Source organism: Pieris napi, chromosome 12 (assembly GCF_905475465.1).
Source record: "Pieris napi chromosome 12, ilPieNapi1.2, whole genome shotgun sequence".
Lineage (NCBI taxonomy): Eukaryota > Metazoa > Arthropoda > Insecta > Lepidoptera > Pieridae > Pieris > Pieris napi.
In genome coordinates this window covers 8,117,180-8,140,682 of record NC_062245.1, presented here as the reverse complement: position 1 = coordinate 8,140,682, position 23,503 = coordinate 8,117,180, and the positions used below count along the sequence as shown (strand labels likewise).

Genomic DNA, 23,503 nt, shown 5'->3' with positions numbered 1-23,503 from the left:
TATTGGATATTTTGGTTATCGCTAGTTGGGTAATATAACCATTTTATAATGTAAAAGACTTGTTTTAAATGTGACTTGTGACGATCACAAACAAATTTATATGAATTATTCGATTATTTATGTATCTGTATCTAACTTGTAAGATTTAGTAAAGGCTAGTTGGTCAAGTGTAACACATCACTCCCCGGGGAGCACCTGATTCATTACTGAGGACTAGCATTCTTTATCACCGCTAAAATAGCTATCAATATTAACATCACAGTCTAATTTCGGATTTGATCTTATATATTTGTTTCATAGGCATTGATTCATCATCAGAAATATATTCAGACTTGCCTGTTTTGCCTTAATTTCAGACTGATCTCGAATAAGCCAATCGCAAAACGAAATACAAGTATCTCTATAAATCAAGAATCGCGCAAAACGTCCAGGCAACTTATCTTAAAAATTGATACCAATAAATTAGGTGCGGCGCGAAGATTAAGTATTCTGTTTTACCAATCAACCGGGTCTTCGGCTTAATGCAGGAGATCTGTATCTGTTACAAGTATATTACACACACAATGCATTGAAAAAGCTGCCTATCCGTCATTGGTTTATGTGTACAGCCATCATTATTCTACGTCACTGGCCGAGAGAGGAATCATTATAGCGGCCAATCAGGGACCGTCGCGCGCGCACCCCGTCGCGTTCTTTATGCCACGCATACGCGGGAATATATCAACAATTCAAAAGGGTTTACGTATCTTGAATTCGTCATCGTTAGACTGGCTATCCCAATAAATAATAGGTATGTCGGTTGAAATGGACCTTTTTTGAAATGTGTCTGCATCGCTGCTGGAACGGGGATTTGATGTTATGTCTCTTTCAAGTTTTTTTCTTTTTATTTCATTTCACTTTCATTACACATTTGTTGAACAAGTTTTACATAGAACCGTCTTCTTGACTGGAAAAAAGATGTCGTGGCCAACCTATATAGGTTATTGATTAAGGAGTTTTTAGTTAGACTAACATTAAAACGCCAATAACTACCTACTACAGTACATTATTTTTAGTGTATGTGTGTAAAGAAATAATTATATTTCTTTTAGATTGTTAATTTGTCAAAACTGACGTCTTATTCAATTGTATTGTTTAGAGTTTGTTAGTGGAAAGAGAGGCGAGTTTTGGAGTGTCATTTGAATTTTTACTAGAAGTTTTTTAGTACATTTAGAATTTCAATTAGGAATTAGTTTTATATAATTCTTTTGATTTATAACTCTACATGTTATTTCTATAAAGAATATTACACTTTAATTATTAGTTCAAGATTTTTCATTTAAAAACAAAAGTTATAATTATTTCTACAACACCTTGGAGTTTCATTCATCATAAGTGTCATAAAGTACAGTTTTTGTGTTATGTTATCTTTTTTTTTTTTTTTTTTTTTTTTTTTTTTTTTTTTTTTTTTTTTTGATATCCGAGGTGGAAATGCATTTGCGCATCCCCTGAACACGGGTATGTGGGACTCGACCCACGCCAAAATCTCTGCTATTCAGAGACTGGGTGAGCAATACCCACTAAAACCACCTCGAGTAGTTCCGACAAAGCCGCGTTACAGAGGCTCCGGGGTCGCTGTCGCATTCTACCGGGACCTCAACGGCATGTTTCACTCAGAAACCTCTGGTGCAGTATACACTACATAGGAGGTAGGAGATGGGCATATCTTCTCCTATTTACTCCCCGTCTTCTACCCCTAGGATTCGTCCTAAAGCGCTCCCTCTCTCGTTCTGCTGTCTCCTTCTGTAGCATGACATGCTCACAGAAGGATACCACTGCATTCCATACCTCGTCACTGCCGACCATTTTTTGTACAACACAAGGCAAAGCAAGGTTATTACCCACCACAGAACTAAGATTATGACGTAACTGAGACCACTGCGGACAATCCTCCAACGTATGCTGTGCAGTATCATCATTTGCGCCACACTCCAAGCAGCTCGGTGTTGGTTCCCGCCGCACGATGTCATGCAAGTATCGCCCAAAACATCCATGTCCTGTCAACACCTGCACAAGACGAAAAGTAAGGGCACCACTTTTTCTATTTGCCCAGTCACTAAGTACAGGACGAATAGCCTCCACCGTTCTATGCCCCGCTGCTGGGTTAGCTAAGTCTTGGTACCATTTTTGCATAGTAGCTGATCGCGCCAAACGTCTTAAATTCTCGACTTCCTCAACACCAGGGTAAATACCTTCAGCCCTCGACTCCATCCGGTGATTGTATACTAAAGTGAGAGCCTCAGCCTCTAACTCCCAAGGTGGAGTGCCAGCCAATATACAACAAGCGGTAAAAGACACCGTTCGGTAACAACGGACTATTCTTCTTGCCACAACCCTTTGCGGCCTCCGTAGAAGGATTTTATTGGTTACAGTGAGCGAGTCTTGCCACACTGGGGCTCCGTAAAGTGCCATGCTTCGAATGACCCCACAGTAAAGCCTCCGACACCGTTCGTCAGGTCCACCTATATTTGGAAGCAGACGACTTAGTGCCCCTGCTGCACCAACTAGTCTCGAACCAAGGGCTTTAAAATGATCCTCAAACTTCCACCTACCATCAAGAATGAGCCCTAAATATTTCATATTACGACCAACCGACACTCTAACTTCATTAACAATAATTGATGCCCTAGAAGGCGGGCCACCTCTTGGCCCGTGAAACAAGAGCGCACTAGTCTTTTCAAGAGCAACCTTGAGTCCTAGTAGGCCAATCCTATCAACTACTAAAGAGGTCCCAACTTCTACTAGACGTACCACTTCTTGAAAGTCTCTTCCTTGCGCTACAATAAGGGTATCATCTGCATAGCAAAACATTTTTAACTTAGGTAGCAACGTACCCCTAAGCACCCAATCGTATCCAATGTTCCATAAAAGGGGGCCCAGTACCGAGCCCTGAGGAACCCCGCACTTCATTGGCCACCGAACCAGCTCTCCTGAGTCATTTACATACAGAATCTTACGATCTTCTAAATAACTTCTGACAAGATTCTGAAGATATAAGGGCACACCGTGGAAACGGAGAGCCTCCATTATGACTGTAAACGGCAAGCTATTGAAAGCATTAGAAATATCCAAGGAAACTGCCAAGGCCTTACCTCCACTGCGGACAGCCTCCATAGTGAAATGTTTCAAGGCGTCAATCGCTTCTAATGTTGATCGCCCAACTCTAAATCCGTACTGAGCGTCTGCTAAATCTGGACCAACAACAGATATATGTTGACTTAAGCGCCAAACTATTATCCTTTCTAAAAGCTTACCCACCTCATTAAGTAAAACTATTGGGCGGTATGCTGATGAAGTGTCTTGCGGACGATCGGGCTTGCGCAATAAACATAGACGACCCTCCTTCCATTGTTGCGGAAATTGTCCAGTAAGAAAACAAAGATTAAATGATTCCCGCATTTCACCCTCTAGATATTCAACAGCAATTGCCAATACACGGCCGTGTATACCGTCAGGACCTGGGGCTCTCCTACGCTTTTTTAGACGATCCACTACGTTTGCAAATTCCACATCACTAACCAAGGGAATCTCGCCTTCTATTTCTGGTATTATATCAGATGTCATCCGTGGAGGAACAATGTTGGGGTCAGCGGGAAATAGTTCAGATACAATTCTGGCGACAAAGTCTGACCGGAGTGTCTCAGTTAGTGAAGGACCTCCTGCCTGCAATTTATTTCGTACAAGACGGTATGGGCGCCCCCATGGGTCCTGATTGAGACTTTCGAGAAACTCACTATGTGCCTTATCCTTAGCCTGACTAATAGCCAGTTGTAGAGCCTTCTTATGTTCTACAAATTGAGAGTGAAGTCGTTGTTCTTGAGCAGCATCACGCTGATGTCTTCGGCGATTGCGAAGATATGCTCTTCTAGCACTGTTGCACATTTCACGTAAATAAGCAATATCCTCGTTCCACCAATGAACCATTTTACGTGATGGCTGGCGCCTCCATTTTGACATGGAAGCGTTTGATATTGCTTTTGCCGCATGACGAAGACGACTAGCTGCTTCATTAACGTCTGTAGGCCAAATAGCGGGTGCACACCAGGCTTGTACAATAGCCGCCTCTTCTGCTAGATCCTTATTTAGACTGCTGAGAACCCAGCGTGGGAATGCCTGTCTATTAACACCCACTTCATACCGTCTCTGGGATTTAAAAATATTGAACCTAATATAGCGATGGTCCGACAGAGTCTCAATATCTTCCGCAACTTTCCAATTTTGCACCGAGGAGGCTAAACTTGGTGAAGAAAATGTTAGATCCACCAAGGATTGCCCTTGCGCCCGCACACAGGTTGGAACGTTCCCTCTATTATGCAGAAAAAGTCCCAATTCTGTATACCATTCCTCTACAGCTTTACCTCTATCGTTAGTGAGGCTATCACCCCATATTTGAGATCGGGCATTAAAGTCGCCTAATACTATCACTGGCAATTGTGCTCGTTGAATTGGGAGACATAAGTTGTCCAGAAAAGTAAGAAACTCCGATAGTTCTCTGTTGGGAGAAAAATAAACAGCAACTATTATGAGACCGTTCCACTCAGCCACAACATAACCTATTCCACGATCCTTTAAAATAAGCGGATATCCACCAGGTCGAGCAATTATACTGACGAGGCAACTTAAATCTTCTAACCAATGAGATGGTGAAGGTACAAAGTATGGCTCCGAGACAACAGTAATATCAATATCCCATTCAGCCCTAGTCTGCAGGAGAAGGTCCTGTGCCCTAGCGCAGTGATTTATATTTGCCTGAAGAAAGTTAATGTGTGCCCTACTACCCATTATTGAGACATAATATCAGCCTCCCGAGCCTGAGCCTGATTTACAGTGCTGATCCCTCTACCCAAATGCGCCATCTTTGCCTTCACAACAGGAGGATTACATTTTCTTCCCCTCATTATGTGGTCCGCTGGCTTACCAGCATCGCCACAGACAGCACAGTGCGCTACAGCCGCTGTACATGTTGCAGATTGATGACCATTCTTTCCACATCGGAAACATAAAGTGCTACGATCCACTTCTGACGGACATTTCACACTAATATGGCCCAAACCTAGACATTTGTAGCATCGTAGAGGGCCATCTTCTATCACCTGAATGTGAGCTGAACTCCAACCTACAAGCAAACGACCTTCAGTGACTTTTTTAGCTGCAGTGACTGGGCATTGTACAAAAACTACATTGTTTCCACCCTGGCCCCTTACAAGAGTGCTCGCCTTTATTAAATCCACCTCACATTCACCCTTTGCAGCTATTGCTGCAATGACTTCTTGGACAGACACAGAGTCATCCAGGCCCCCAATTCGAAGAGCTGCTCGCTTCACCGGCGTATCCACCCTAACCTCTTCTGCAAGAACGCTGCGGAGTTTCTCAGCAAGTTGGCTAGCCTTTTCTGCACTTTGAGTTCCGGGTATCTCAATAATTCGGGCTCCTGTTGCAGTCTCTCTAATTCTGACTTCAGTCACGCCTAAGTCAGCTAATACGACATTGTCCCTAGCCTTTTTTAATATACCCGCATACGTTACACCTCTATCTGCGGCCTCCTGCTGCAATTTAATGACAACCGCAGCAGATCGCGGTGCAGAAAGTTTAGCTTTTTTTCGTGCTTTCGACACCGCACTTGGCACAGTTGCCATCTCCGCAGGAGTAGACAATATCTTACTTTTACGCTTAGGATGCGCAACAACTGACGTCCAGGCACCATCCTGCTCCTGGGAGCAACTTGGAGTAGGGCAAAGACCCTCAAGCACCTGAATTGGATTATCAGTGGCACCTGCATCAGGTAGCACATTAATGGAAGACCCCACAGGTCTCGCGTGCTCCCTTTCTTTTGAAGCTGCAAGGGGCGGACGAATAATACTTGCTGGTAATAAGCGGTCCTCCATTCCCGCCAATTTGGCATCGATCATTGCACCCACCGAGCGCATGACCTCAGCTTGTATCTCATTTGTTATAGTCTTCAAAAAATTTGGGTCTTGTGAGGGGTTAACTTCGGAAATAGCTGATCTTTCAGAGAACTCCCTTCGCAGTGCCTTTAAAGATCCTTCCAGATCAGCAACATGGTTTCGCAGACGTTTGTTATCCGCCTGCAGGCGGCGAGTCTCCTCTGCCACTGAACGAGACGTTAAAGATTTAATTATCTCCTGCAAGTCTTCTGCCGCCTTTTGCAGATCGTCAGAATGAGGTTGAGTAAGACTCCCTGGATTTTTAGCAAACTCCAGAAGCTTAGCCGTTCTTATCGCCGCTCTCTGTCGTATATCTACTGCGCCCAGAGATTCAATCTCTTCATCGAGAAGATATGACGCTTTAATCAGAGACTTTTTTCCGGCTTCCTTGCGAAAAGTCTTACTCCGTAAGTGCCTCTCAAAGGCAACTTCCGCCGCTTCTTCTTTAGCCTCCTTAAACGCTTTCCTGGCTTTTCCAACACCAATAGAATGAGAACTCGGCTTTTTCTTAACAGTTTCCCTCCTTGAAACCGATTGTTCTGTCTCAGTATCAGAAGCAGATATACAGTCGACATTCAGAGGCTCCTTGAAGAAAGACCGTTTACGGTTCTTAGCCACCCCAGATATGCTCGATTCCGAGCTACAATCATCCATTTTGAACAAAACCACAACACTTATTATCAAACCAAGATATCATTACAAACAAAAAAAAAATATAATAATAATATATATATAGAAAACAACAACAGACACACACACAACGACACAAAGATTAAGAACCACGAATACTTTTAAACCTATTATCCGAAGACTGCGGAAATTAATCAACGCATGACCTTGAACAATTATACCAGAACCAATAAAATAATGCGGAAATTAATCAACGCAAGACACAAACTCTCCTCTTCTTCAAGACACAAACGATTTCTTCAAACCAAAGACGATCAATACTCGCGAAAAGTAGGTACGTCAACGCATAGCAATAACAGCGTCTGCGCTTCACAAAAGACACGTCCGCCTCGGTCGAGAGCTCGACGCGCACCTTGTGTTATGTTATCTATAGCGATATCTAAAAATGCATAGAAAATAATAAATAATAAAACTCGTGTTATATTTGATATTAAAAGTTAAATAAATCGGGTCATGCATAGGGTGGTGTCCGCTCAGGTTGCATTGTTTCGCGTCACCCGCGGCTCCTCGGTCGAAGCTGAAGGTGACGGGCGGGTCGATCGATTGCGACGTCGTTATTAGGACGACAGCCTTTGACGACGAGCTATCAACGCTCTGTGGATGGCTTTGTTTGAAATATTCAATAATTTTGTTTAGAATTTAAATAAAAATGTTATAGAACCTCGTAGTAGTTGGATCTCGTTCGACTTTCAATCAAAATTATATATATTTAATGGTTTATATGTGCATTTAATAAAAAATTGTTTCTTAAACTAAGAGAAAAAACATTCTCTTAAATGATATTTTTTTAAAAAAATGAGATTATTTTGTCTTTCAGTTGTCAATTTTATAAATCATCGATGTCATAAGATTCGTAAGTGATAAGTTTACATATTTAAGCAATAAACAACCTTATGAGCTTTGTCAATGAGGCATTTCATTTTTTTATATTCATCCAGGCGATTATATTTTTGTTTTGACAAAAATGTTAAACTTCTAACTTGGCGATAATTACAAGCTTCCAAGAACGCTGTTGTGACAATAATAATGACACCAACAAGACGGCTGGATCATTTGTCATTCCGTCATTTGTCAGCTGTTTGTCAACCACAATGGTGTCAGGCGGCGCGATTGACACGCGTCACAAAGGTCACCGCACAGTCAACCACCCCAGTGATGATCATTTTCTATTGTCCATTCTATGAAAAATATCCATCTGAGAATGTTGTACGCGAATGAATTTGCATTTTTAATTAATTTTATATTAATTAAAACATATAAGTAGTTATACATACGTACATACATATTAGTATTATTCTAACCAACAGAATTTATATTTCTGTTTTATAATCATTTGTCAATCTAATAAGCAAGTAGGTGACCAGCCTCCTGTGGTCTTTTTGGGTCCAAGGCACGCCGGTTTTTTCACGAAGTTTTCCTTCACCGTTCGAGCGAATGTTGAATGCGCACATAGATAGATAGTCCTTGGTGGACAGCCGGGGATCGATTCTACGACTTCAGGGATGAAAGTCGCAAGCTGAAGCCACTAGGCCAACACTGCTATAATAGACTGCGACATATCTCTGGGTTTGATGAAAACCTTCTCAATTTTCTCGCTCTATGATTTGTCTTTTTCTGTTCTAAGGGTAGTTTCCTCTTTATCATATATTGTATATTTACATACACGCGTCATCATTCCCGAAGACCGAGTTTAACTTTTATATTATTTTATAACAATCTGCCTACGCCCCTACGATATTACAACTATGCAGATATTCATTTAACGGTAGATAGGCAATTCCATTTCATAGCAGACAATATTTCTAGAAATAGCTAAGTGATTTATAGCTTAAACTAATGTCATATTGCAGCAATTCCCTTCGTTTGCCGACCTAGTTGTCAGCAAACAATAATCAAATTCTTTCATAACTCACTCCGATTTAAAGTTAATAATGTGATAGATGGTCTTATGCAAATACTGGGTTATATCGAAACAAAGTTGTGCAGTAATGAGGAGCTCGACAGTTGCGGGTCGCGTACATTATTGTACATCACGAAATGGTAGCGGTTGAGTTGTTTCAAGTAACACTTTGTCCTAGTTACCAACCTTCTTGATTCTTGAAATACTCATCCATTTTTTAGATCGTATCAATTATAATTAGACATTATTGTTTTCAGATGCTGTCCCCTCACGATGATGATGACGACAACCACTTGTGCATCAAATGCAACGCAACTATTGTGGGACTGGACAATTATGTTAAGCATCGAAAAGAGCGATGTGGAAAGTTAAAAAATGTTGAAAAATCTGTACTCCCTATCGACCCCTTAGAACCCTCATATAGTTTAGGGGCAGATGTTTTCTTTCAATCCTTAGAACTCCAGAGTAGTGTCAAAAAGTCTTCCTCATTATCAAGACTTACTCCACCAACGCCTATCTACAAAACTAGTTCAGATCGAAAACACACGCATACCATCCCATCAACATCACGGGATATTCCGAGAATGAGCCTTTTAGAGAATAACTTGAGAGGCGAAGATTGGATCGGTGGTCACAGTTTAAAACTTGAAACTAGTGAAGATAATCAAATGAAACTCATTAAAGCAGTCGCAAGGATTAGTGGTACAGCGAAGAAGGATGTTACTACCTCTACCTATAACATCAATGCATACAATGATTTTAAAGATGACTTAGACGAATCAGATGATTCCGAGGAAGAGGATGAAGAAGAAACTGCTCACGTAGAAAAATGGAAGCCACCACCGAATTATACAGGAGGTAAATGGCGCCCTGCATCACCTGATCACGATGACTGGGCACCTTTGAGTATTGATACTCACGAACGCGACGAAGACTATGACGCTCCACCTCCAGATCACACAAAAGGCAAGTGGGTGCCGGGACAAGATAAGACTCAAATAATGCAAACCACGCTTCAATCTAAAGGTTCAGTACAGTACTGGTGCGGGCCTTGTAACCGTCGCCTTGGTTCTAGAGCTATTTACGATAAGCATCTAATGTCCAATTTACACATGAGAAAAATGCTTCCAGAACACGAACTAGAATTCGCTGGACATTTGGAGCCCTTTAAAAACGTACCGGAAAAGCGTACTACCCGTTCAACATGTCTAAATACAGACTTAAGTCCCAAGAAAAAACTAAAACCATTAGAAACTAAGAACATTTCTAAGAAGAAGAGAAAACGGAAACCCGTATTCGTACAGTGCTCGGGCTGTAAATCGCGTGTAAAAGTCTATCTCATGGGCAAACACTTGATTTCACACTACCACTTCAGGAAAGCTACTGATACGAAAAGTGAGGATTATAAACAACTCATTTTGAACAATATGGATGCTATAGTTCACCAATCACCGTTTCAATGCAGTCCCTGCAAGTTTTACACGAACTGGCTCTCAAATTTCATGCAACATTGGCATTCTGAAGAACACCAGACAAATGTAGAGTCTATGAATGGAAGATTTTGGTGTTCATTCTGTAAATTTGAGTGTGAGGCTTCTCAAGACATGCTAGATCACTTATCAAGTTCAGAACATACTGAAGTTGTGGCTGTCATTAATAGATCTATGCCTATTATCATACGAAAGAAGACTGTTATCAAATGTGAAACCTGCTCAAAGGAATTTCGTTATATTATAGAGGTGAAACAACACTGCGCTAAAACAGGGCATATGGTTCCACCTTCTGCCAGTGATATGTGTCAAGAGCTTCATAAATGTCAGCACTGTAAGAAGAAGTTCAAGTCTTCAATTACGCTTTGCTCTCATTTAAAGTCAGAACATAAAGCTCAAGTCTTTTTCTGCATTGTTTGCTCGAAAGTGTTTGATTCTTCTTCCGAAGCCAAGCAACATCGCCAGACCTCTGAACATAGAGTGAGGACTAAGGAAAAGTTGATAGCTCGTGGTCTGTGCTCTAAGGATTTAAGGAAGAAATGTCCGTACTGCCCAGGAAAAGTTCTGCTAAAGAATGTCCTTGAGCTTCGAGATCATGTTAGGTGTGTTCATCCACATATAACGAAAAAGTAAGTAATATAACCCTAATAGTATTTTTTAACAAATTTTGTATCGTGAAATTCTTATACTCTTTATCTCAAGAGACGGAGAGATTTTTTAAAGAAAAATATAAGAGATAAATTTAACTTTTTAAAGACAAAGGTTTTGTTTTTAGAATTACATTGGTAATAATTGAGTATTACACACACTCTCAAAAAAATACTTATGTTAATTATATCTTTCAGGTGTTCAAAATGCGGCAAAGCTTTTACACTCCCCCAAGAAGTGACTCGTCACATAAGAAGCAACTCTTGTCAGTTTATAGAGCCAAACTCCGCGAACACAGCTGGCCTTTGGAACTGCAGCCAATGTCTTTTTACCACAGACTCGCAGGCTGAATGCTTCTTCCACGAAGTCCTACACACTGAGCCCATTTTGGACGATAGGGAAATGATAAAATATTCATGTCCATTGTGTAATAAGGTTTTTAGAAAGAAATCACTGCGTGAGCATTTGAGACAGCATACCTTTGAACGGCCGTTCGCTTGCACCATTTGTGGCGCTAACTTCACACGTCAGAGCAGTCTCAGTAACCATGTTAAAACTAAACATGACAGGAAAGAACAGAATGTACCTAAGACCAAAAACACCTTGGATTTACGTTGCCAGAAATGCAAGAAGAAATGTAATAATGAGTAAGTACTTTTGAAACAATAATACTAATAATAATATACATTTTATCATGCTTTTGATTTGATTTTCTTTGACTAAATCGCTCTAGGCAAAGATGTTGTATAAACAGAGAATACGGATAAAGATACATTTATGAATAAGTCTACATATACACTTATTTTAGGTTTAAAATAATATAATTTATGATAAAAATATGTAGATACGGATAGTCTAAATATGTAAGAGTTAAATTTCGCACATAATAGCACGCCTTTGATACTAAAATAAAAGACAGCTCAACGCGCAGCTATGCGTCTACGCAGTTGATGTCAACATCAATAAAGCGCGAACGGCGGATGCAACCGTGTCAACTGTCACACAACTCCCTCACGACTATCGGGAAACATAATTTGACTACTGTGTTTGTCTGACGACGTTTTTATCCGTACAACTATATATCACCGGATGCATATTTAATGAAGATGTAATCGTACGACTTACGAGGCAGGAGTGCCAATTCAAATCAATATTAAACATATACATTGCTTTATGAATACAATTATTTGTCTGACAATCTTAATGATATCCGCGATGGAGATGTGAATAATGAGAAACCGTACTTAATTTCGGAATCATTTCAATACCAGCAAACTTCAGTCAAAAATCATTTAATCATGTAGGTAACACAATGTATACGTATGAACGTCAAAAAAAGAAATATACATTAAATGATTCTAATTTTACATTTACTGCCAGTTCTCAAATCAAGGGCGTAGAACGATAGAGAAGAACTGGCAATAAACTCTCCGCCACTCTTTTTAATCGCCTAAAGTATCATGCCCAATACGCAGTGAAAAGAATATTTTGTTTTATTTATTCTTTTTTTATAAGGACAAAATATTTAGTAGCTACTTGAGGGCTACTAGTTTTATGTCCTCACACGGAAGTTCGTCGCCATCCGCCCTAACACTAAGGCAATATCATTTTATTGAATGCATGTGGTATTAGCAGGTTGATGTGATACGCCAAATGGTATATTTGCTTTGACAGTGTCATGAGAATCATCGTTTCTATAAATATCGTTTTGATCTGTCCAGTTGCCCGGCATAATTCCCGTCTTGGCCCCTTTCGCATCTCATTTATAAACGTTATTGTGTCATGTTTACTGAATAAATCTCAATTATAGTTCATTCGCGCACTCATATTGTTGACGTGATTCCTTATGTCATAAATTCTTTGATATAACTGTCATTCAGTGTAAATTATATGGATTTTGTTCGTATACTGCCAAGTGTGTTCTAAATACATTTTTGTGTCAAGAAACTAAAGTTAAAATAACGACTCGTATTAGATCGATGTTTTAAATTAAAACTGTATATATCTATTTACAGTTATATATCTCTTGTATATAAATGATGTCCCGTAATCACAAGACTGAAAGAGTACCTTAATCTTAAAGAGTACAATTAGAGTATGCCAAAGGGCTATGGAGCGTTGGATTCTTCGATTGAAGCTAAAAGACAAATTAAAAACGGTGTGATACGAAGTCGTACTAACATAAAAGACGTCGTAACACAAAAGAGTTAAGGTGGAAATGGGCCGGTCACATTGCCCGTATTTGTGATGGCAGGTGGGTCAAGAAGACCCTTACTTGGAATGTCCCAGTTGGAAGAAGAAAGAGAGGACGCCCACCAGAAACGAAGATGGAATAAAAGGGATAGCAGAATTGGATAATTGTTGCCAGAAATAGTGGTAGAATTTAGAGGAAGCCAACACTCCGTCGGATGTCGAGTTCTAGTGTAAAACATAATGACATGAACTATGTAGTGTAGTACTCGAATAGAGGCTATTTTTATTTTTATTAGACTCATATGAATATATAGCATAGTTTAAGAAGCAAGTAGTTTTCTTAGTATAAACTTGAGGAAACAGCTCAGAAGCCGCGTGAATCACCGCGGTGATTATGGCAAGTTTAGGAATAAGCGCGGAATGAAAGAGCCATTGAGGGCTGCAAACAGCTCCAGATGACCGAACTTGTGCAATAGCTGATGTGCATATCGCTATATGCGGTTAACTTTCATGTCGCTTTAACGACTTCGTGAATCCCGCTTCATGAATCTAGGATATCTTAGAAAATTAAGTTTCGAAATACAAACCTATCAAGATACGCAAAAATCTCAAAAACTACTGAGCCGATTTTGATCTCGATATAACTTAGTTTCCAAGGAATGTGTGTTACTTACTATTTTTGATTGGAAGTCTACATACTTCAATATTATTTATTTCTAACTATATAACATATATACAGGTAAAACTGATAGCCTTATTTTAATACTAATGTCATTACGGAAAATAATAAAAACTTAAAGAGATTTAAGAATATAAAGTCTCTCTTTCTACTAAATTGCATGAAAAAAGATTCATAAGTACTTTAGTTAAGAGTGAAATTTACTGGTTTATTTTTAATAAATAAGGATAACTATTAATATCCGAACCATATCTACTTATTCGTTTTGTAATATAAAATCTAAAGCAGGAAATTCTTTCGGAGGTAAATTGTATGAATCATCCCAGTTTTAGGAATCATAAGGAAAACTTTACCGATGTCTTTAGAAGGTTCCATCAAAAATGTACATAAAATTCGCCTTATTCATAAAATCTGAATGTGTATTAAGGAACTATTATTGAGATTGTATGCCTATATATTATTATAACATTATGTAAAAGTACACCCGAAACATATTACATACAAATATTAAAATTATCTAAATCAAATAATATTACATTAGGCTAAACATAAATCCTGGTTGGCGAAAAGTTCAACAAAACAGTTAGTTGCATTCCGTAACTGAACATTCCTTGGCGCCTCTCATCGTCCGAAATCATGCATTTTCCGTTGCTAAAATACTGTACAATACATATTTATAACTTTATTAATGTTTTCAATAATAAATAAGAACATCAAACCATTTGCAAGTTGGAACATCAACATCTACCTACTCATATTTATTAGTTTATTACAATCTATTAACAATATTAATATTTTCAGAGAAGAACTAAAAAGTCATACAGCGTCATGCCAAGTTTATCAATTACAATGTACCGAAGATCAGTGTACTTTTATTGCCAGTACACCCACACAGATGTTCAGGTACGGTTATTAAATCTACAAGTACTGTTTTGAAAGTAATTCAACTGCTAATAATAATAAAATTGCAATTATAACAATTTTTTAATTAACGTTTAAACGCCATCTGTGGGGTGATTTGGAAAGCATTTGTACGAACAAACAACTTAGTTCGGAAATATTAGAGAGCTTGGATGTACATCTATTAATAATATCACTAGATGGCGCTAAACCAAGCAGTAATCGTTTTTAAAACTTTTATACTGTGAATTATATTTTAATTAGTATATAATATACTGACACACATATTATTTTACAGGCATCGAAAGAGCCATGGAATTGCGAAGGCTCATGAATGTTCGGAGTGTGACTTCAAGACAGATCAAATAAGCCATTTGAAAAGGCATTTGGTGACACATAAGGGTCTAAAACCTTATGCCTGTCCACATTGCACCTTCACTTGTGCTAGCTTGGTACTTATTACTTAACTATTCATTTTGTAATTTTAGGTATTTTCAATTAAATGTTAATACCATACATATATCACGAAGGATGTTAAAAAGACACAGATTTATGAAAGCATTCTAAGTATTTTTTATTTGATATTATAGTGTTAAAGACTGCTATAATCTTCCTTTTTAGGAAAATCTTCGAAAACATGTGCTCAAAGGAAAAAAGCATCCTGGAATGTATCTTTATCGGTGCAAATCTTGTGAATACGAAACAAATTTAGCAAATGACCTGCGAACTCATTACATTACAATCCATTCAAGCGCGTATAATCTGAAAACTGCTATAGAAGAAGTTAAAAATCAATTGATGTTGAAGAACACATAAAATATCTATGTAGGTAAAAATATGTTTAAGTATTTTAATAACTTGGCAATAAATCAATTTTAATAAGTATATTTTTGTATAAATTTATGTTATTTAATATTACGCCATCTAGTGTTGTTCTCCTAGAATCGTAACTTACTTTTTACAGCGCACAAGACACATTTACTTCAGTCTTATTTTAAATAAAGTGCCACCTACTGGCAATTATCTAAACCTCACAAAGTTGTATTTAATAACATTATTTTCTAAAAAGCTCCGGTATGATAATAATAACTATGATTATGAAAATAAATAAAATAACGATCATTTTGCAATCATGTAATCTTTTAAAATCCCATGATTAAGATTATTGTTATGCTATGCTAACCACCTAACATGCCTGTGATCTGTGGAGTGTCAAGTGTGCACTGTGCAGTGTGGAGGGAAATATCAAACAAATGCTTTGGTGATTATTGTTGCGCAGTCGTGCTCATGGTGATTTTTTAAAATTATTTCTGCCGGTATATAAAACTATATAGATATCGATTGAATCAATGAAAGGGTTATATAATTAAAGTGATTAAATTTCGTAGTGAAAGCTATTACAAATTACGACGCATAAAGATAAGAAAAATTGCCGTTAGCGCATATCATTTGCAATGAAATTTTATTTCTCCGTGCAGTGATATAAATAATCATCTGACATGTCCCTCAAGGTAAGACTTTTCCTAATTATATATTGTATAGTATAAATTATATTCGCTAATACTCATCATAATATAAAATAATTTTATTTATAGACTTCTACTACCCACTAAAATTATATACATACGATGTCCATCATACCAAATAAATTATATTTCTTGAGGTTCGTACTACAAATTTTAAATAAAAATAATATTATCACATGTTTAACCAGTGTCTTGTCAGTTTGTGTAATTGAAACTATCTATTTTTGAATGTTGACCTTGAGACAGATTTGTTTTGATTTATGAATTTGATATCTTAATGCATATTGCAAATACAAAAATATGATGTATCAAATTAATAAAAGTATTCTTAAATATTTTTTTCTTTCAAGATTTTAAGAAGCTTCTCTTACTAAGGTTTAAAAATCATTCTATATTTTAAAAAAGAGATTGATAATTCTTCTTTAATTAATTCCCTAATGATTGTTATTGTTTATTAGCATAAGCCGATTAGGATACAGAAGAAAAATAATTCTAACCCACTTAAAAGAAAATATAAAAGTTCTTTACAGATTATATACCTACTAAAAGTAATAAGCCATAACATTTGAATATGGAATTAATGTTCCAAGAATACATTTACTTAATAAAGGAATATAAATGAAGAAAGTTTTTCAGTAAATTAAATGATAAGCATATTAATGTATAATATTAAAGTACTTATAATAAATGTAACATGATATAAGTAACCAACATTCACTTCCTTAAACTGCTAAATTAAATAATGTTCTAATATAATATAACTAGGGCTTTATTAATATGTATATGTATTGAAATTTATTTAACTTAATGGTTAGCAAGCGTCAGTCTGGTTTTTCAGCACAGCTGGCTTGTGGGTGTCTGAATCACAAAGTGCATATACGGCACCTGGTGTTAGGACCACATGGCACAACCAGTTTAAAACCTGTTTGGTCTTCTGATTCCATATAAAACAATATAATCTCCCTAAACAATATATTTATAAGAGCTTTATAAGCTAATTGACTTTGACATTTAGAGTATTTTTTATATCTTTAATAAAAATTAAATTATTTAATAATATTTTTTTAAAATAAGCTTTCACTTAATGCTACTATTAGTCTATATAATAAAATATTAAAAATTATGCTCGAAAATATAAACGAATAGCTTGCGCGTATATATGTCTCGGGTGTATCCAACTACATTTGTAGGTCGTTTAAATATAAATCTTCCCCTTTCATTAAACCGGGTGAGAGAATCCAGACCACGGCAGGCTGGATATATCGGTCTAGACTTCACTCTTGTTATTCTAACGGTACATGTATTTTTAGCTTGCAATTTTGAAATAGAATGAAATTAATTAAATACTGTATGAATATAATAAATAAATCAGTGGCGCTATAACCTCTTTGGGTCTTGGCCTCAGATTTCTAAATCTGTTCCATGATCATTTTTAAATCTAATAGGATCATATGGAACTAGGCAAGGTTTATATTAAAGGGGAGCATTGCAATGCCATTTGAATTACATTTGCGGAGAGTAGTCAATTACTTTGTGATTTGATAATTTCACATCGTATGTCTAAGTCGATAAAAAGTTTTTAGAGAAAGATGAATCAGGAAAGCTTAATAAATATTCCGCACCAGTACTCTGTAACTTCCAATAGCAGCAGCGATGCCGTACTCAACTTAGTATGCAATTTCGATTAATTTTCTCAATATCCGTATTGAGAGTTACAGAGTACAAATCCTGGTACATATGTATACGAAATGCAATTTTTTTTTTAAGTTAACACCATAAGCATACGAAGGTTGATGGTAATTAATATTATGTTGAAGAATTATATCGTAGAAAATGTCTTAGGTTGATATTCTGAATAGATAATTGGCGCGAACTACGACTTCCGTATATCAAACTCCATTACATTATAAAAAAAATTGAATCAGTTGGTAGAAAGATCAAGGATTTTAATACCGCTGGATAAAATTCTTTCCAAATAAATATAAGTACCTTTGGTGGCTTTAGACGGCTAATGCTATATGAACCAGTTATGCTTATTCAACACACGGTCGTAGTTTCTAAATCAATCCCAAATTGGATGTGGAAATGTAAAACATTTGCTATTTCTCTTAATACGACATCGGATACATTTCTTGTGATAGTCAAGTGTGAAATCGTATGCCTTATATGGTCTGTTGCGCTTACGCAGTAAAGAAAAGAAATTTGGGTTAAAAATTCCTTGTTAGAACAGGAAGGTTGTAATCGCAATGTTTGTAGTCTAAATCCAAGTAGAGAGTTTATTGCCAGTTCTTCTCTTCCGTTCTACGCCCTTGATTTGAGAACTGGCAGTAAATGTAAAATTAGAATCATTTCATGTATATATATATTTCTTTTTGACGTTCATAAGTGCACATTGTGCTACCTATTTGAATAAATGCTTTTGAGTTTGACTTTGAGCCATTGCCATCATACAACTAGTTGGGGTTAAAACTCAACTTTATTTTGCGTTTGAAAATTATTTACTTCAAAAACATATGTACCAATATGCAATTATAAATACATATGCGAATATATTTTACTGTATACTTTAAAAACCCTTACGTATGAAGCAATACATTAGGTATTGATATCTTAATTATAGGCATTTTTTACTGGGTTTTACAAAGCAAGATTTTGCAATAAAACTATTTTTAGCTGTATGAATAGAGTATTCAATAATAATAATGAATTCCACCCATATCACGTCGTCGTCCGTCTTTCCACACGTGAGCGTTATTTAAGGCAGATTCTGCCATGCACCACTATGCAGAGCCAGCTACCCATCGAAGTATTTTAAGCTCTACTTAAGGTCCTTGAAGAAAAGATCGTCGAGCCACTCTCGCATTGAGAGTATCCATGGGCAACGGTATCATTTAACATCAGATAAGCCTCTTGCCCGTTTGCCCCCTATTCTATAAAAAATCTGTATCATCATATATATAGGTATCGCAAATTTAGCCTTACTCACAAAATGCATATTTTTATTTACCACCCATTTCGTTTAGAAAACTTCGACTTATTTTTTATATATTTATTACATACATCAACTATTAAACGAAACATTTACTGTTTAGATTATTTATAACTGATTTATTCATAGCTTAGTTGATAGTAATTTATTAAGGTGAAGTCATACCATTTTCCGTAACAGAATTATTGCACATTAATTGATCTATCAGTCACGACTTAACTAAGTAGATAGTCTAATCTAAACTAGGATATCGAACAATATATAATTTACGGTTTAATATTTTCGTTGTTTGAAAAATATACTTAGTTCATTTTGAGAAGTCTTATTTAATAATTAACACAACACACATTTAATTGTAATTATAATGTACCGTTATAATTACAATCAAAATTTTTAATCGTAACTCGTAATTGGCAATGCAACGTATTATTTACTTAAACAAAGTAGTAAATGAACCTGATATAATGAATAATTATTAAGTAAATAATTAAAACTACAGATTAGGTATTATCAAAATATGTATATATATAAATTACTAATAAAATAATTTTAGTATAACATCTAATAATTAGGTCAGCATCAAAATCCTATTATCGTCCACTATCCATATATATCTTTATATATATATAATTAATTCTTCTGTGAGTGTGTATGTCACTGAACTTCTCTCAAATGACTGGACCGATTTTGATGAAATTTTTGTGTGTGTTCAAGGGGATCTGGGAATGGCTTAGATTCACAAATCAGCCCGCCAGATGGCGCTGCAGTCGGTACTTTCATACTTTGCTTTACTAATTGCTTGAAATATCATGCAGGACAACGTCTGTCGGGTCCACTAGTATATCTATTATATATGTATATATACGAAATAAAATACCTACGTCTATTTATAAACAGTATTGTAAAATTAAAAATATAAGATAAAGCGACTAATAGCAATTCAAGATAATTTAAAGGCTTTGGCGATAAAGCCTCTATACAAATATATGCCTAGTCCAGATTCTCACATTAATCACATAAACCGTGTCTCAGAGCTGTGAATATAATTAGCTGTCGGTGAAGTGGCCCTAATTCGCAACTCATGAGTTAACTCGCCTACGATTGCGCAATGCCATATTTTATGGGCTAACGGTGACCTAGATCTGTAAGATATATTTTTATTTCTCCAGCTTACAGAGGAATAGCTTTTATTAGTCCTTTGAGCTTTATGGTTCTTGTTGAATAATTACTTAGACTATGTTCAGGTTACAATCCTATGTCCATTCGAATAGTTTCACTTGTTTTATAAAACATAAACCAATAGAGCAATTCCGTGAGTGTGAACTCGATTTTGAATCGTATTCACTTAGCCAGTGACTCAAATCCATTGCACCGGCAAAAGTGATTTGATAATTCATATTTATTGGTTACGGGCGGCTGAGCTTTAGCGAAGTACCCATGGTTTAATCAAGAAAATAATTGGAGCCCGTATAGAATACAGGAGAGTCCTGGCTGATTGCGCAAAACACTCACTTGTTTTATCTTAGTCCGATTAGCATCTGACGTGCTAAATTTAGACAAGGATAACATTGTTTAGGTTTCCATTATGTATCCTGAAGTTTTTACTTTTAAAGTTCTATTACATTCAACATTAATCATCTAAATGTGTACATCAAGTAAATGTTACCGAAGCACTACGGATATATTATTTGCATTTTATTTTTACTTTAGTCTCCTGTAGAAAGAAGCTCAAACTCATAAAAACTTTGTTCATATAGTATAGTATGTATTTACATTTAGTACCAGTTCACTAGTCAAGGGCGTAGAGCGAGCAAGAACTGGCGAGAGTTTTGAATTTATTCAGTGATAGTTCTCTAATTTCGCTTGGGAGGTTGTAAAAACGAATACAATTTCCATATAAGGAGTGGTTTATCTTCTGGAGCCTAGTTGGCAACAACAAACAAGCTAGAAGGCGGATGCTACGCTCAAGTGCTTTTAATTTTTATTACTACCAACGCTTTAGCAGTTCATTAACCGTTCGAGTAAATCATAGATGCTACAACACAAATATTATAAATAAACGGAGGTGCTAATTATGACAAATTTTGTGGCGTCATCGCCGAGTCTATTGAATGACTATACCTAAGCGGTTAACGTTGTTAATGAAGTATTTATATATTTTAATGAGGAAAATTTACAATATAATATACACACTTTTTCATACACAAATAAATTATGCAAATGAACTTTTTATAAAGCACTTGAATACTTCATTATTAAATTTATTGCAACAGGGAATTTTAACCAGAGATGCTGCCAAGAAACTCAGTAGTTAGTCTCTCTAATTAAGAGTTTATTAAAAGAAACAGTTCCTTTCAATAATAATCATTGTGACCTTATTCTTAGTAATATTACTATCACGGGATTTTATTGTTTGTCAAATAAAATAATATATAAGAACTAGACAAGAAGGTACTGTAACTTTAATGTGTATTTGGAATAATGTGGGTACTTACACAAAATAGTTTTAATAATTGATATTAAGTAGATACACGTTAACCCAATGCAAGTAATTTTCATGTCTATTTATTAATAATTGGAATAACACAGAAGAATATGGAAAGCTTTTTAAGTAACAAATTAAACATTTTTATTACTAATTCCTCAAGTATCAAAATGTTTTCTAAGATAACATAATTAACATTTTAATAAGCTGCTGTAAAACGACCCTGTGTTTAAAAACCAAGGCCGAGACGTTTTCCGCATAAACTTTTGTAATGTTAGAGAAACATGTTCACTGTCTTAGTTTACGCAATTACATTATTCTAAGTCACGCGATATGCATGAACTTACACCTGTATTATTTCTGTTCTCATTTATACCAAACTAGCAAACTCGGCGAACTCCGTTTCGCCACCAGTTGAAATTTTTCCTGAATTTTCTTTGCTATAAACGTCACGGAGCCCGAGACCTTTCCAACGAATGCAAAACCGTGGAAATCGGTTCGTGCTTTCTGGAGTTATAGCGTCAGGAAGGAAAACCCGACTTATTTTTATATAGTAGATACGGTTAAGAAAAACAATCAATTTGTTCAAACTCTTCTGATATCCAGAGTGTTTTTAGTTGAAATATTATTGTTTATTTATATTTCTTAACTATTTTCAATAAACACTTACTATATCAAATGGTTGTAAGTGTTAGAAGATACATACTTAGTACTCTTAGCTAAAGTAGTAGTACCTCCTCATTTAGAGGAGGAGGAGATTTCACCATATGTATATTTTCTATGCTACTTTCATATCTAATATATAAAATTCTCGTGTCGCGGTGTTTGTGGTTAAACTCCTCCGAAATGGCTCGACCGATTCTCATGAAATTTTGTGTGCATATTGGGTATGTCTGAGAATCGGACAACATCTATTTTTCATCCCCCTAAATGTTAAGGGTAGTCCACCCCTAAATATTTTTTTCTGTTTTTATTGTTTTATGATTAAAAAATACATACAACCCATAATTTTCACCCCTCTACGATCAACCCCTATTTTTTATTATAAATGATATACATGGCAAAACGACGTTTACCAGGTCAGCTAGTATTAAATATTATTGTAAGTTTTAACAATTTATTAAAAGTATAGATATTTTACTGGATTAAAACTAGACTGCTTCGCGGAATACTTGGCTACAACGAATGATTAATAAAGCAAGACATTGCAAAGTGTATTACATAATTTTTCTTGTACGAGATGTGCACGTGAGTTAAATCATGGTTTGAGTAACTTCTTAATAAATGTTAGCGTCTATCAATGTATACACATAAATTATAATCAATTGCTATAACTGAAAGAGTATTTATAGTATTGATTTTTATTGGCGTACTGGCGACTACAGCCTACGCCTTCAGTGTGCGGTCGATTATGGATTTTCCCCTACGCTTTTCCCCAGTTTTCCAATTTATAGTTAAGGGAACTTTTATTGAAATACTAAAATATTTTTTTTTATTATACATTATCCTCCATGCTTTCACGCTGACCTCTATAATAGAGGAATAAAAAATATTCAAAAGTTTGTCGCATTTTTTTTAATACGGCATTTTGTCACAAATATGTTGCGATCTTCCGAAGAATGGTTCAAGTAGGTTTAACTGTTCCTTAAGCTATTTAGTAAAGATTTATAAGAACCGTGAAATGGAAAAAGTTCTCACTGCTTCCTTAAATTAGTCATTAACTAATCGGGTATTGTAGCAATTATATTTTAATTGTGTAATCTTCAGTACAGGTTTATTGCAAGGAAAAATTAACTATATGTATAAATAGATATTTATAACTATTGCATTATACGGAAATCCGAAGTCATCTTTGCTTTCCTTTGACGTCTTTGATCTTAATGAGGGAAGTTCGGCAATTTGCTCATAAACTTTTTGTGTTGGACTTCGTCCGGCTCTAACGTCCGAATAAATTAGGAGGAAGTCTTTTAAAAGAGATGACTACTTTGCGTTTGATGTACCAGATGTACCTAGTATAAC

The 23,503-nt window shown here is 36.1% G+C and overlaps 2 protein-coding genes across 2 annotated transcripts in view; both read left to right on the top strand.

Moving 5' to 3' along the window:
• The window catches only part of LOC125054406 (zinc finger protein 433), a 28,548-nt gene extending 13,179 nt beyond the window's left edge, over nucleotides 1-15,369 (top strand). The window contains exons 2-6 of the mRNA XM_047656278.1: nucleotides 8,832-10,693; nucleotides 10,910-11,359; nucleotides 14,386-14,487; nucleotides 14,783-14,936; nucleotides 15,106-15,369. Of these exons, the coding sequence (XP_047512234.1) occupies nucleotides 8,832-10,693; nucleotides 10,910-11,359; nucleotides 14,386-14,487; nucleotides 14,783-14,936; nucleotides 15,106-15,300 (2,763 nt within the window). The 3' untranslated portion in view covers nucleotides 15,301-15,369. The remainder of the gene's footprint in view (nucleotides 1-8,831; nucleotides 10,694-10,909; nucleotides 11,360-14,385; nucleotides 14,488-14,782; nucleotides 14,937-15,105) is intronic.
• Nucleotides 15,370-15,697: 328 nt separating this feature from the next.
• Nucleotides 15,698-23,503, top strand: part of LOC125054408 (ankyrin repeat domain-containing protein 29) — a 34,708-nt gene continuing 26,902 nt past the window's right edge. Inside the window, exon 1 of the mRNA XM_047656280.1 lies at nucleotides 15,698-15,995. Coding sequence (XP_047512236.1) covers nucleotides 15,984-15,995 — 12 coding nt within the window. The 5' untranslated portion in view covers nucleotides 15,698-15,983. The remainder of the gene's footprint in view (nucleotides 15,996-23,503) is intronic.